The 16,412-nt window shown below is 48.9% G+C and overlaps 1 protein-coding gene across 3 annotated transcripts in view; it reads right to left on the bottom strand.

The window, feature by feature from the left end:
• Positions 1-14,832, bottom strand: part of RHOT1 (ras homolog family member T1) — a 1,148,557-nt gene extending 1,133,725 nt beyond the window's left edge. For 2 of the 3 annotated variants that reach the window (XM_069654963.1, XM_069654965.1), the window contains exon 1: positions 14,458-14,728. In XM_069654963.1, coding sequence (XP_069511064.1) covers positions 14,458-14,494 — 37 coding nt within the window. In that variant the 5' untranslated portion in view covers positions 14,495-14,728. Of the gene's footprint in view, positions 1-14,457 lie in introns of all 3 variants that reach the window. The other variant, XM_069654964.1, reaches the window with a different exon arrangement.
• Between the last annotated feature and the right edge of the window lie 1,580 nt (positions 14,833-16,412).

Below are 16,412 nucleotides of genomic sequence, written 5' to 3'. Positions count from 1 at the left end.
ACAAGATGGCTACCACTCGGCAGTTCAAAAGAAGGAGAAAGGCGGCAGGAATCGAGAGGGTGGCGAGGAGAGAAGTGACCTTGCTCTTTTCGTCCCAGGCCCACAGAACCTTTGTGGAAGAGAGCCAAAGACCACGAACAATCGCGCAAGTGTCCTGCAGCAGATGTCAACAGTACACGGGGCAAGCCTATGCCGATAAGCAGGAGCGAGGGGGAAGCTCCAGTGCCAGTGGTACCGGCCTTGACTCCAGAGAAGCAAAAGCCAAGTGGTTCGACGCAGCCGGTGAGTCGAGAGGAGAGCCGATAAGAACCGGGCTGTGATGAATGAGAATCACAAAGTGGCACGTTTTTAAAAGTGTGAAGGGGAGGCCAGCTGCAGAGGGAAAGCAGCACCGCGTGGGTGCAAACTCGAGAAACTCTTATCGAGCCCCATATGAGAGAAACTACAACTACCAGAAGGCCGTCTGAAGGCCTGCGAAATAGGTCAAAGTGGTACATACAAAGGGTCAAGCAAAATCCCTGTACAATCGAAAGACTGATCTACAAGCACTGTGAAAGAAAGGGAAGTGAAACCCACAGTGAAAGTGAACATTGGGAAACCAAGGGAATTGAATCCTGTTAAAGGAGAGGAGTCCTAGCCCGACCGAGGGAGATCCAGGGGTGAAAATAACACGCAAAATTGACAGATAAAGGAGCTGTGATGTATTTTGGAATACGAATGAGATGGGTCAGCACCCAGACGAGAGAGACACAGGGGTGAAATCGTCGCCCTACATAAAAACTGTGATAAACAAGCGAGAAGGGTAAACGCCCAGAAGAAAGGGACCCATGGGTGAACCCATCACCCGGCGAACCTTAGAAAGATCTTTAACTTGTTAAAGGGACTTTTTGTTTGGCTGTTTGAACACATCAGGTCCTCAAAGGCAAGAGACTTTTGAAACGAGACTTGGCCATCGACGGCCCTGATAACTGAAAGCTTGAGGGTTAAAAGCTGAACTATCCTCTTGTGCTAGAAAAGCCTGAGAGTGTGTCCCGAGAGCTGCCATTAGAACTGTTGTCTCGTGCTGTGGAAGCCCGGAACTGTACTGTGCTGTGCTCCAAGCTGCTATCTTACCCCGTGCTCGAAACGTGGGGAAGGAAGACCCAGGCTACCACATACTGACATATTATTTGAGAACACTTCTTTCTTTTCCTGATAACTATTCCACACCCCTTTTTGTATTAGTTGTGAAGTTTTGGGAATAGGTGTCTTAGTATAGCCCCTTTTTATTTTGACACAAGGCCACTAGAACTGCCTTATTTTTCATTTGATGGTTGACGCTTGCTCTCATCTTAGATTTAGGTTTAGATTAGGCGTGCACACAACATTAATTGTTCAATAAACACCCCTGAACTGTGATCAGTTGTGTCCATCTTATTTGTTGTCACCATGAGTTCCTCACACCAGTGAAGTGAACGAAGGACTGGTGAGATATGAGAACCATATAAAATACCTGAAAAGATCTGAGTAGCATGGTTCGGAAGCAGCTGTAAACAATGAAGTAGATAAGGGACTGAGCAGTGAATAAGAAATTGCAGCAGTCTAGTCGACTGAGAATCAGGGAAGCGGTCACAATCGGCCAAACATGGGCCGGGAAAAGGGGAAAACTTTGAGCAAGACTAAGTTGAAAAAACCCAGCCTTAAAAATAGCAACCACCTATGTTCAGGTGGATTCTAACGAGGAAGAGAATTTGAATCCCAAATTCTTCTCCTCGAGCACAGGTGTGGGGCAGGGACCAAGCTCAGCAGGCCAGAAGGCCGAGGACCAGACTGGCACAGAAATGGGATAAAGTAGAATTAGGACCATAGGGGAAGGCTGGGGGGAGGAGGGTACACCACCAGGACCTCGGTCTTATGCCCATTAAGTTTCAGCCAATCATCGCCCATCCACCTATCATCCACCTACCCATCACTGCCAGGCAGCTCCTAAGCAGAGACGCTATGTCCGACGATTTCAGTGTCAACAGCATAAGAGTAACACCTGAAGCCTTAATGTAGAGGTTACATAATGCTGGGGAGAGGGCAGAGCCCTGGGGAACCCCACAGAGTAAGGAAACAGCAACAGAGGAGAAGGAAGAGAGTGTTAGTGTCTGGCTTTGGTCCGTCAAAAAAGAACTGAACCAAGAAAGGACCTGTCCTGAGAGGCCGGCCAGGGCGAGGTGATCCAACAACACACAATGGTCCATTGTGTCAAATGCCGCTGACAGGTCTCAGAATCAGGGCACCCCACCCACCCTTTTCCCCCAGGTCAGCCACCAGGGACAGGTCATCATGCATAGAGATCAATACACTCTGTGTGCCCCGACTGGGATGAAAATCTGATTAGAACGGGCTGAGGAATGTTCAAACAAGGAAGTGAGAAGGGGAGAAACCAAGGATTCCAGTAACTTCATAGAACATGCAAGAAGTGAGATGGGATGAAAATTGGCAGGTACCAAAGGATACAGAGAGGGCTTTTTCAAAAGTGGGATAGTTACAGATTCCTTGAGTTCAATGGGGATAGTGCCAGAAAGGAAAGAGCTGTTAACTGCTTCTGTAATCCAAATTGAGATGTGGGGCATGATCTCCTTTAACATTATCAGGGGAATTGCATCAGAAGGTGATGCAGATTTAAACTGCCTCAAATTCTTCAATAGAGAAGACGGGAAAAGTGGACCACTGTTTTTCAGACATGGGGGCAAGAGCAGTAGCACACCCAATTTCAGTACAAGGGCCAGACAAACGTATCTGGTCCTGTATATTCATGACTTTAGTAGTGAAGAAACTAGACAGATCATCACTAAAAGCCTGGGAATGGGTCACATTTGACGTTGTGTCAGGTCTAGCAGATAGTGATTGTAACAGGAAGAACAGCTCACTTGACCGGTTAAGGGCTTTGTCCACCCTCTTGAGTGTAGAATGCGCTTTTAGCCAGAGGACCTGCTTGATGGTAAGACTTGGATGCCTTCAAAAACAACTTTTTTTTCATGGGAGTAGTACGAAAGCGGCCATTTTTGTAATCACCACTAGCTCCCTATGCCCACATATCCAAAAATGTTCCTCATTGCAAGATACAATACCCCGCACCTGAATGTGCACACTTCTCCCTGGAAAAGATAACATGTTAAATAATACATCTGTCAAAAATTGACCAAACCTATCAGGGTCATCCAGGGGCCACAACATAAACACCCACAACAATATATTGCAGGCCCCAGACGCACATTAACCCATGCCCCAAACCTCACCTAAGTAATGCCACTAACCCAGAGGCCACAGCACAAATACCTAACAGCAAAAATACCAGCCTGCCCCAACACAGCTAGACGCCATTAGTCTTCAGATAAACTGAAACCCCTCAGCTGCATGTAAAACCCCCAGATATAAGGGTCCAATTCCTTCAAATTGTTCAAAAATGTGCAGCAATCATAACAAAACATTGCACTGGAAAACTCCCCCGCTGCACAAATAGAGCAGACTGAGCCCTGTTCAAAGTTAAGGAACTCCGTTGGCCGGGGGGGGCGCTCGAGGGCCCGGGCAAGATGGCGGTTTGGTGTTAGTGCTAAGCGGGAGTTTTACCGCCAAGTTAAACAATTTCGCTCGTGCGGTTTACAACCGAAATGCTGGAGATGGCTAGCCCAAGCTACAGGGATCAAACCGGAACCTTTTCTGCTTGCATAGCTGATCAAAAAAGCAGAAACGCGGTACCAACATACTGAGAGCCATTGCCGGTTCCATGAGGGATGGCGGCTCTGATGTGGAAAGCCGGGGTGGAGTTCCAACGATGGACGATCCAAAAGCTGAAGCAGAGCTAATGGGTCCCTCCAACAACGTGCCGGAACGAGAGGTGGATCAGATCAAAATGCAGGCAAGCAGGCACATTGGTGAGTAAGGCAGATCCTCCCCCTCCTCACACAGCGCTCCCTGACAACCCAGCGGCCTGCGTGTACGCGGCTAAACATAGTGCAGTAGGCTCCTTCCAACATACCGCTTACACTATTCCTGGGCCATGCAAACAACGGGAACGATAAGGCACCCAGGCAGGGGGAGGGACACCCCCCCCCACGCGGTATCAACTGATCGCTGCATACGGCACCAAGTCGTTTAACTAACAGAGGTCGCCAGAAAAGGCCAGGCTAACAGGTGGTTCCTCTGGGACATAGTTAGCAGGGGCAGCTTGGAGGAAACCGCAGGCTATCAATCTAATAGCACAGAGGGAAGGCGAAGAGCACCTAGCAGGCATAAATAGCATGCCATTGGACACAAAAGTGCATTATTGCCGGTAGTGTGCCTCCTGCACCTTCTATACCAGAATATCAGCATCCAAGTGCCCACCATATGGACCAACACAAAGACTGGCCCTTACCCTGCACCACAATAACTGATGGATGGGATCACCCCACCATCATGATATAGGTGAACCGACTGCTAATGTTGTTAGAAACTCCCAATAAGTCAAACAAACAAAGATGCGCCCTTTCCTGCTGTTTGTCTATCTGTATTGATGGGGTACGACCCAGATACAACTAAACGTCACAACTAACCTGCAACTCTGCGATTTCAAAATCTCACCACTGTTAAGCGGCACACACTGACGGGGCATGCCTAGGCGAACCTATGAGACGGCTACAACCATTTGGACTCTACGCCGAAAGAAACAAACAATCTAAATATCATATCTACCAGTGTATGCACTATTCTCACAAGCATCGGTTTGAAAGGAGGCTGGCTTGACTCTAGAAGTGAGGGCATAGGGGACCCGGGCTCCTAAATCAATACCAGATAAAAGTCTTGAACTGCAACAGCCTATGGGGCACGGCGGACCCTGTTGCCCGAGCGCCGGCCGGCCCGCCATTGGGGTATGGCAAAAAATGTATCTGATGACAACATCAGCAGAGACAGTGCTCCAAACAAAACAAAACCACTGGTACGCCTGTCTACACGTCAGCACATCAAAATGGATTTACAAAACCAACTACAAAATCTTCTTCCCGAAATGAGGGCAATTGGCCACAGTACCCAAGAAACAAACGTTAAAGTACTGGAAATCAGGCGCGATATTCAAGAGATGCAGGCTCGCCTTAATGCCCAAGCAGAACGCACAACCGATAATGAACATTGAATAAGTGCACTTGAGGATAACAGTGCAGTGGCTGCCACGGATCTCGATGGCCTCATAAAAGTAGTACAGCGCCTCGGGGCAACAGTCGAAGATCAGGAAAATCACACAAAGCGCAACAACCTTCGACTCATCGGCCTCCCCGAACAGGTGGAGGGCTCGGACCTAGAGGTGTATGTATAATCGCTTATTCCAGGACAACCTACACATCGAAGATCTGCAATCGCATGTAACAAAGAATTCACACAGTCCCCGTCCCCAAAACCTGCGACAGGAGATCGCCCACGGCTCACTACAATGCGGCTTCTAAACTTCCAACACAAGATTGCCATACTCCGTGCCTACAGAGCTGTGGGCATAATTAGAGCGTAAGGGACAGAAATCTGCATATTTAATGATTATTTGGCTAAAATATCCCAACGAAGGAAAAGATTTGCCTCACTATTTGCGGCACTCCAAGGCACGACCCACAATTACCATCCGAAATTCCCAGCTGTCTGGTGCATGCTACTGGAATGGCACTCCTTTGAGGATCCAGAAGATGCCTGGCGCCTATTACGGCAACTAGATCTCACCTCTACAGACTTTCCTGTCGAAATTGAGCATGAAAGATCAACCCATCAAAAAGATGCTTCGCAATGGCACCTCCAACAACCATGAAGACAGCGGGGCAAGCAACAACGTTCCAGCAGATGCCCCGACCACCAACGTGTTCGATCTTGCCCCATACAGTCCTCATTCAACCAACAATGCCTTGCAAAACCTACTATAACTATTCCCAATGAGGTGATACTGAGAGAGTTCCTATGGGGGCCTGCCAGACAAAATATCCCTGGTCAGGCTGACCCTGCCATACAAGGAGGGAGGGGTACGACTTCCTGATATGGAAAGATACTACCTAGCAGCACAACTCAGTTTTGTGGGCAAGTGGCTTGCAGACGAGATCACCAAGGAAACGAGGCTGATAAAACAGCTGGTGACGCCAGCGCATCTAAAAGAAATATTGTGGGTCCCACCTGGGTGCTTGGGCAGGGTACCGATGATAGTAGAACTGGGCAGGCAGATATGGAAGAGAGTACAAAGGCTGCTACAGCAAACACCCTTACTCCCCTGACACCCTGCTAGCAGCCGACATTTGCAAGGGCAGGCCGGACCTCACTATTGTTAGGCTCTGGGAGAGACATGGCATATACACCTGGGGAGACATGTACGAGGAGGGCGCCTTCAAAGAGTTTGAGTCATTGCAGGAAAAGGAGGGTGTTCCCAGTGGACAATTTTTATGGTACCAGAGGATCAGGAGGGAGGCGAGAGGCAAATGGGATAGCTGGCCTGAAGAACCATAGGCAGACCCTCTGCTAACTATGCTGCACAACCTGGGGGAGGGCTGGAGACCAGTGTCCAGAGTGTACGGCCAGTTATTGGACAGGCCAAACCCTAAGAGTAAATCACTGAAGCTGCGGTGGGAAGCAGAGATGGGGATAGACATAACAGAAAAAGAATGGGAGCGCATACCAATGTACCCTCGCAAGGTGTCCAGAAATGCCAGGTTCAGGCTAACAGTTGAATGTACTCTACCTAACTTATATAACCCCAAGCAGAATAGCTAGTTTCAGCACCAAAACACGCCCACTGTGTCCCTGGTGTGGCTCGGAAGGAGCAGGGATGTTACACATGTTCTGGCAGTGTTTAAAGATACAACATTTTTGGGCCAAAATAGAGCGAGCCAGCAGGAGAGCTGGGGTAATAAGATAACTGGACACCGAAAGGAGTGTTTGCTAGGGGCCTACCCGAGAATAAGTAAATTCTGACATGTTGTTAAATTTGTGGACATGGTGTGCATATTAGCTAAAAGGTCCATTGCAATGGCATGGAAAGCTCCTGCGGGCCCGCAGTATACCAGATGGTTAAAGGAACTGGAACACTGGGCAGAGGCGGAGACCACAGTTTGGGGGGCTGCGGTGACTAGGGCTGGGAGCAATGCTAGCCCTGCATATGAATCATAGAAGACACTAACCCGAGACATTTTCCACCCATCAGATGATAAACCACCGTGAAACAGTGGGACAGGGTTGGCAAGGCTGCGATAAAATACAGTAACTGGAGTGGGCGCGAAGCTACTAGCACCCCCCCTTTGTGACTTGGCCCTGGAATACATGAAAGGCATTGGGAACCTCACCACATGACCTGATATGTATTATTAACAGACCTGTGAATGTGAAGACAATTTGTTGTTTGTTATTCTGTTACTTATTGATTCTTAGTGAAAGTAGCATAACTATCGCAATCTAAATGATCTTGGCTGTAACGACATGTAAACCATAAATGCCAATAAAAATATTTCAAAATAAATCACTATTCCCAACGCACAAGATTGGTACACCCCGGGTAAAAGTATAGAACCGATGAGAACGTACCCACTTGCACAAAACGACAATCCGAGCGGCTGACAACAAAATAACCTGCTTTCTGATATGAGCCATCCCCTGCCCCTCCTCATCCCCCCAGGGACATCCAGTGACACTCGATGCACCTAACGAATTCTACCAACATGCCAGAAGGGCGGCCGAGATTTGTTTTATCCCTCCCATCTGTCTCAGCTCATGGGCTTTTGAGAAGAAGTATTGAGATACTATTGACGTGTCCCAAGGTTAAAGTTACAACCTGCAGGTTTGAGGTCATGTTTGTTTTGTTAAAGTTTGTGTGTGTATACACACACACACACAAACCCCCCCCCCCATCCCCTTTCTCTGGCATAACCATACCCGCAGACACCCAACCCCACTTGCTATACGACTTTGGCCCCATGGGAATGGCTGATCTACGCCTTGTGACACTTAACGTACAGAGGTTGGGTCACCCGATCAAAAGGCGGCAAGTTCTCAACCATCTTCAGGACAAACAAACAGTGTGATATCGCTTTCCTCCAGGAAACACACCTGGATGCACATGACTCGGGGAAACTAAACCGAGGATGGGTTGCAACATCAGCCCATTCGCCACACAAAGGTAAAAGAGGCATCTCAATCCTAATTCACAAATGCGTCCCATTTCACACAAAGATGGAAGATACGCTCTAATCTAGGGCCTGATCCAGCAATATGCCCTAACCCTCCTGAACATCTATGCCCTGACCAGCGACACACCCGCGTCTTTTAGGCAGGCTTCCGCAAAATCTGCGCAATATTAGGGGAATCTCACACTTATTGGTGGGGAATGGAGCACAATTCTAGATGCGACACTTGACCGCCAGAGCACATACCTATGGCAACCTCCAACCCCACGCAAATGCAGAACCCTCCTAACACTCATGGCAGACTTAGGACTAACAGATATATGGGGATTCCTCCACCCACAACGTGATGATTGTACATTTTATTCGAACTGCCATAAATCATACTCCAGATTAGACTGCTGGATGGTCCCAACGAAAGTCCTTCCACAGATGAAACAATGTACAATACTCCCTATGACGGTATCGGAGAACGCACCTGTTCTTCAAATTGAATCCCCAGATAGACTCCCCCCCCCCAACACAAACACATACACACACACACACACACACACACACACACACACACACACACACACACACACACACACACACACCCCCCCAAATAGGCCACCTTGGCGCTTGAATTTAAGAGTATTGTCAAACCCAGACTTTCTTGAACAGCTCAGTGAAGACACAGACCTGTTCTGGCAAACCAATCTGACCTCAGACCACTCCCATGCCACCTGTTGGGACGCATACAAAGCTTTTTTTAGAGGGCAGTGCATCCCTCGATGTGCCCACAAACTGAAGAGATGGCGGGATCGGGAAATTTGGATTGTTGCCGATATTACACTTGCAGAATCCCAACATAAACAGACCCGGGATCCCAACATATCCACGCGGCTTAACAAGGTATGAGGGGAGCTCAAACAAATTACAACCCATCGGGTGCAAAAATCATTCACTAGCTGGTCGCAGGCCTACTATCAAGATGACAGACCCCTCCATCTAATGGCGCTTGCCCTCCGCACCAGACAAACTTCCCAACAAATAAATAGCATCCAGGTTAGGGCTGTGAATCTACTAACCAAAGAAAAGGACATAAACAGACGCTTCGCTGAATATCATAGCAAACTATATGCCATCCCGTGCCCAATTACTCCCGAATACATAGATACGTTCCTCGTCACTCTCAAATTAAAATCGATTAACGACTCGCAAGAATTAGAACTCGCGACACCAATAACAGCGGATGAAATTACCCAGGCCATAGTCTCACTGTCTGTGGGAAAGGCGTCAGAACCGGATGGCATACCTATAGATCTATATAAAGCGATGGCAGACAACATAGCCCCACTGCTCGAAGCAGTATCTGCTGAGGCACCGACTATGGGCCATCTACTAAAGTCAATGATGACAGCCAATATGATTGTCTTCCACAAACCGGGCCGAGATCCAGAGGATTGAGGCTCTTACCGGCCGATCTCGCTTATTAACGCTGACGCCAAAATATTGGCTAAATGCCTAGTATGCAATCAACAAAATCCTCCTGCAACGTATCCATAAAGATCAGACCGGCTTCATTACGGGGAGCAATTCAGTGGACAGTGTTAGACGATTGTTGCATGTACTCGCCGGATGGAATGATCCAGACAAAATAATTTTGACGGTTGAAGCTGAAAAAGCATTCGACAAAGTCTGGAGATACTTACAGGTTCCCACTAGCACTGCATGCACAAATCCCCAAGCCTTGGTGACCACAAACGGAACCGCTTCGATCAAGTTCAACCTATATTCAGGCACCAGTCAAGGATGCCCCCTCTCTTCCCTTTTATATGCACTGTCCATAGAGCCGCTAGCAGAGAAACTATGCTGTGATCCTCTATGGAACGAGGTGATTAGGGGATCTGAAGAACAATGAATATCTCTTTATGCTCATGACCTCCTGGTCTATGTAAAGAACCCAGCAGTCTCACTTCCATGCCTACATCTACTGCTACACGAATACGGACCCATGACGGGCTACAAGGTAAACTGGGCAAAACCAGAGGTTCGACCCCTTAGATCCGGCATACCGTGGGACCGAGGTTGGGTAGCTCCTTTCCGCCTACAGCCACATTCCATCAAAATCTAGGAGTCCATATTGCCCCATCCGTCCACGAAATCGCAGATTTGAAGCATCCACCCACCCTGACCAAGATCAAAGCTGATCTTGTCAGATGGAACACACTACCGCTCTCACTAGCAGGCCGCATAAACGCCTATAAGATTAACTCTCTCCCAAAACTGATATACCTGGCAATGACGATACCATGCGCTCCATCACAGCAAATGTATAAAGATCTGGACACACAATTGGCCAAATTTACTTGGAGAGGCAAAAAGGCAAGGGTCCGGCTCGAAATTCTACAGGCCTATAAAAAGTGACGGAGGGCTAGCCGTGCCACAGGACTTATCAGTCAACCCAAGTAGGCTGGGCCAAAAGATGGTTAGAAACATCTGACACATCTAGTTGGAGATCGATTGAACTCTCCCTAATGACACCATATACTCTGGCAGAAATCCTGACCATCCCATCAAATAAACTACTCGAATGAATCAGGACACACCCACTGATAGGCCTAAGGCTGACCCAATGGCATAAGATGAGAAGACAGCTGGGGTCCGACAACCGGGCAGCTCCAGCCTGGATCAGCGTACGTCATCAGCGTACGTGCAATCCTCTCGATCGGCCTAGACCATTCTGTACACAAACAACGCTCCCTTTTGCCAGAGATTAGGGTGTTAGATCTGTATGATGGGGATACACCAATGGGGTTCCAAGATGCCAGCAAAGGGCTCCAACTTCAACACACAGAGTGGTTACATTACCATACCATAAGAGAGGTGATTAGGTTCAACACAACCAAGCACACTCTGCAAGATACCCCGTCAGTAGGCAAACTGAAAATGGAACAAAACCTGACTGAATACCCACGATTACACTCATTCCACACCATTTGCACTTCAAGCAACATCGAACGTAACAACTCTCGCAGCAAAATGGTCTAGCGACTTGAGCACCCTATTAGATGTGGGTGACATTTACGACTATTTTGAAAACATCACCTCAACGTCACACAATATCTGTAAGAGAGAAATAGAGTATACATTGATTCAAAGACTGTACCACACGCCCAGCAAACTATACCGCATGGGCCTTGCTCGGTCCCCTCTTTGCATGCTGGCGACAATGCAAAGAGATGGGCACGGTGGGACATGTCATGTGGTCATGCCCAGCGTCTCAGACATACTGGAAAAAGAGAGTCCACAGGGTGATTTCTCACGTCCCCAATTTATAGACTGACTTGGCCCCCGCACCTATGCTGTTCAGTGCAGATGATGCAGATTGGCACACAGACCCCATTGTAATACAGCTGGCACACACAATTCTATTTTCAGAACGCAAGCTATTAATCATGCAGTGGAAAGCCATTAAAATCCCTACCAAGCATGCATGCTTAACGATGATCTCCAAGATTTGCTTGTTGGATTGCGCCATGATGAGGAGTCGCGGTAGGCTCGCGCACGGAGCCCACTTCAGGGAAATATTGGACACTCACATCGAATAAAGCGGAACCCGACCTATGCCTCCTATACCACTCACATATTTTGCAACGGCTCTGTCGGCAGAGTTGTAAGCATAGTCGAACTCAATCCTCCCCCACATGAAATCTCCCATCACAAGACGCAGATAAATGGGTAATTAACATAAGCTCTACGGCATGGCCTTTATGCGAAAGTAGACAGCCAAACAATATTGTATTGTGGGTGTATTATTTCATTGTTATAAATACGGTTCCTTAGTTAGTTGTGGGTGGGGGTGGCATAGCTTCAGTGCTTTTGTTAATATGGGTGGGTGGGGGCGTGGGTGAAGAGGAGGAAGGTTGTGGTCTGAGGATTCTCAGCCCGGCCCTTGTTATCAGGCTGACAGGCCATGTAAACTTAACTACATGCATTGCAAATACTTAACAAAAAGAAGTTTACAAAAAAAAGGTTCATGAACTGCGGCCCATCACCCTGTAAAAGATGCGACACACCTTTCTTCAAGTCTACCTCCAAACCGCTCTACCAGCAGCACCCTGCTGACATTTTGTACCAACTGAACGAGTCACCGTGCCTGAAAAACCCATGTCCCCACCGTCAGCCGTGACCACGCGTTCAACTTGCCACACACCCATGGACGTGCCCACAAACACCACCAGCCAACCTCTTGGAGACTCACACCAGATACATCCAGTGCAGCGTAGCAGGATAACGGCTGCCAACATCTCTCTGACACCAATACGCTCCCGAACGCCAGCCTCGCACTCATCTGTGTGGTGCCGTCATACGCTAGATCACCATGGCAACACTCCATTGCCGTTACCACGCCTCTCACAACTCGATCACGTGAGGCTCCTGATGCCGCACCAATGCTCTCTTCCGATGACATCATTGTTCCGCTGCCTGCAGAGGTGAGCAGACCTCTGCATCCCAACTGATAGGCACAGGATTTCCCTGTCTAGAAGACCGCTCCGCTGTCCTCCGCCACCTGCCAGCCGTCAGGCTCACCAGTGCCACACAGTCACCAGCACACGGACAGCTTCACACGGCCTGGAACTTCTGCAGACACTGCATCTGCCCTTAAACCAGGTCGCAAACAATACGTCCTTCTTGGCTCGCTACCTCTCAGCTCCTGCCGACAGGACCTCGCCTGCATCGCTCGGCCCGCAGGACATCTAATAGCCTGTTCCTTCAGTCGGCTACAAGACTCCTTTCCCGCCTTCACCACCTGGCCAACAGGCCCGATCAGCTACAGCTGCTGTGCCTGCACTGCCTGCCCGGACAGTACACCTTCTGAGCCACGACCACCTTCTCGGACAGCACACCACAAGGGCCATCCTCCCTGGGCGTCGATCCCAGCTAGCATCCCTCAATTTACGCGCCTGCACCAGCCGGCCTGCAGGACAACCAAGGACAAATACCTCCTCATCCTGAGAACGGCTGGCACCTTCCTGGATGGATTTAAGTCCTGGAGGGCAATGTCCCCTCCTCAGCAGTTAAGACCACCTCGTTGACAGTGAAGTAACGAGGCCACAGCTAAAATGGTATGTACGTTTATTCCATCTCTGATGACCTCCTGGCTGCAACCAGAACTGCACTTGCTACCTGGACACCTCCGATCTCGGGCGAAGGTCCTCCCCAGCCAGCGTCGCACACCAGCACTGCCCACCAGCCTATCCCCGCACTTGAGGACCGTTTCTGTATCCCCACAGTCCCCCACCAGCCCTTGACACCTGATGTCCGCACTTACCCATGCACTTGCCACATGATGGCCGTTACTTACTTGTTAATATCTTAACATGTACTGCACTGTCCCTGACCCCTTCCCACGCACTTGCCAGATCTGAATGACACCTGGCCTAGTAGGATCGTTGTCCGTCCTCCCTTTCTTCCCCCTCCCTTGCCTCGTTGCGCCTTGAAACACTTGTGTATAGGCGCGTTACAAATGCCATATCATATCAAGGTACAGGACACTGGCACATCCAATCCAGCCAGACTTCAGTTCCAACTGCCACAGTTAGAACACCCTGACCAAGTCACACATCAACACTCCAGGGTGACAGCACTACATTCTACTGACCTTCCTATCCACGCATAATGCACCCATAACCCAAGCTACAACACAGAGCTCTACGGTTAATGGCTGGACTGAAGGTGCCTTCCTGTTGGTGAAAAATCGAACCATTACGTACCAGTGAGTTGGGCATTAGCACAGCCGGTCTTTTATAGCAACAGCAAACTATGACTGGGGCTGTATGAATTTATTATTTCCACGACCATACGGACGAAATGGCAAGTTGGGGGACGTTTGTGAGGGCATAAGCAACGCCCTTATTACACATGGCCTTCGTTAAGTTGAAACCAGAATCAAGGTGGCTAACTCACACCAAACCATGGGCTTTCCTTTCGTCAACAATAGGTGTTAAACGCCGAGGGCCAATTAAACGGTACTACAACTCCCAGGATATGTTTGCCCATTGAAATAGGATCAGGGAGTGCAAAAATGCCAGTCCGTCTAACCACAATGTCCCGATAGTAAACACAACAATGTTCATTTATAAGGACGCGCACAAAGACGACCCCTTGCCAGTCAGCCACAATTAACTAACTTCTAACGCGGACAGCTCAGTTGTTCTCACACTGGGACCCCATATGTCTGATGAGGCCATGCCATGTGCCCGTCACCGACAGACTTTTCCAGTCTACTATGCAGATGATCTGATCGTTGACGGGTCTTACTTACGTTCTCCCACCAGCAGGATCCTAACGTCCTTCTTCATGCTGCTGCCAGATTCTAGGGGCCGCAGCCCGTGTGCTAGAGCCTCCTGGACGAGCGCCACCCACTCGCCAACTGGAGGGTCCCGACCTTTATTCCCAATGGGCTACTGCCCCCCAAGCCCAGTGTGCCCAGATCCTTCCACGGGTCGCACAGGGCCCTTGCAGGAAGAAACACTGCCGCCCAGTTCTGTCCTCAACCTCTCCCAGCCGGCTCCAGCTGCAGAACCAGCGCGACTGGCTGCGTCTACGGCAAGCGACCTAGGAAAAACGTGATGGGAATGCGACCGAAAACTCCGTGCAGTGTGCCTGTCATGGAAATGGAAGACAGACTCAAGTTGATATGTCATTTTTTCAAAACCGTGCTTTATTGCAATTGGGATATGCAGCAAGTCCGATTAGAAACGCCCCGCCCCCCCTCCACCGCCATAATGTAAACTAACGCATGCATGCATGCATAGTGGACACGTCCAATGTTATTCGGTGCTCGAGCATCCCATTTCGTTATGAAATTAACCACTCACGCTAGCCAGAGAGCACATTTGAGCAAACTGATGCTAAGTCCAAAGTCCTATTTTTTTTAGGTTGTCACTCACGTTGTGGCCAAAAAAGTGTCACAGAGGATGGGATGTGGCGTTGAGAAGCAGAATATTTGGTTGATGTTAAATATGCAAATTCTGAACTATCAAGTTCTGGACAAAACATCAAATTAGAGAATGTCCATTCTGGACAAAGTGCCAACTTTACAGACACATAATATGTATGAGGCACACATGCCAAAAATATATGTAATGCATTATTCAAGTTAAGTGAAAGTTGTCCACATCTTGGAACTGTAAAAGAGGACATTTTGTGGTTCATTCAGTCAAGAAAAGTAGTGGCAGTGCATGTTTTTTTTAACTAAAGGGGCTTACATTTTTCCCAGCAATCGTTTCAAGCAACCGAGCGTTGAGTGGGATACCGGACAAATGAAGTGGGCTTGAGGGGCGACAGGGAGGGGGCATACATGCCAACATTTCAACCCACCTGTGCAGGAGATTACGCCAGAAAAATCAAAGATTTTCCCGTAGGAATGCATTGTGCAAAAATTAATTTTAGGCGGGAGAACGTGAAAAATAGCATTATTTTTCACGAAAAAATCGGGATTCCCCCGCCAAATCGGGAGGGTTGGCATGTAGGAGGGGGTCCTTACCCAAAGAACATTTTTAACATTTCAAAAGGTCGCTGACCTGCCCCCTAACTCCCCCTTCATCCCGTCTGGGTGCCGAGTGCCTGCAACACAGAGGATCACTCCTGTACCAAGGTAAGCCCATCTGGGCTGCTTTGTACGCGCTTTACTCTTAAGCATTCCACAATGTCTTGCAACAGACCGCCGGATAAACGCTGCGCACCGTCGAGGTGCGGTTTTTTTTCTCCTGCTGTCCAACTCCATGTGTGGCTGGCAACCTGCCCTTGCATTTTTAGCCACTTTAAAATGGCCACCTCTTCATCGGCACCAAAGTGCCTCCAAGGGTTGCCACGGAGCATGCAGCACGCTCCTGCCTTGTGTCCCTTCATTTGGGCCTACCAGGAGCCGGCAGGTTAGAAAGCCGACCGGCGCCCAGCACCAAGCCCGGAGGGAGCATTTCTCTGTGCCGCTACCCCAATGACCCCTTGCCATCTGTTAACGCTCCCAATTGATTCACACTGCGTGGGACGACTGCACGCTTTGCCCATGATCCAAAATTCCTGCTCTGGCAATTGCTCTTTTAAGCAATCATGAATCACATTGGCCTGGACCACCCACCCCCCTGGCACACTCTGACTGCCTTGGTTATTTCCTGCCCCTTTCCCGTCCTGCCTAACTATAAACTCCAAACTCTACACCTACTGTAATATGCATTGTGTTGTGCCTCTTTCTGAAGGCTCACTGCTGTTTTCAGA

Source organism: Ambystoma mexicanum, chromosome 3q (assembly GCF_040938575.1).
Source record: "Ambystoma mexicanum isolate Mex_15411 chromosome 3q, UKY_AmexF1_1, whole genome shotgun sequence".
Lineage (NCBI taxonomy): Eukaryota > Metazoa > Chordata > Amphibia > Caudata > Ambystomatidae > Ambystoma > Ambystoma mexicanum.
The sequence above is the reverse complement of the archived record's forward strand: the minus strand, read 5'-3'. Positions and strand labels throughout refer to the sequence as shown.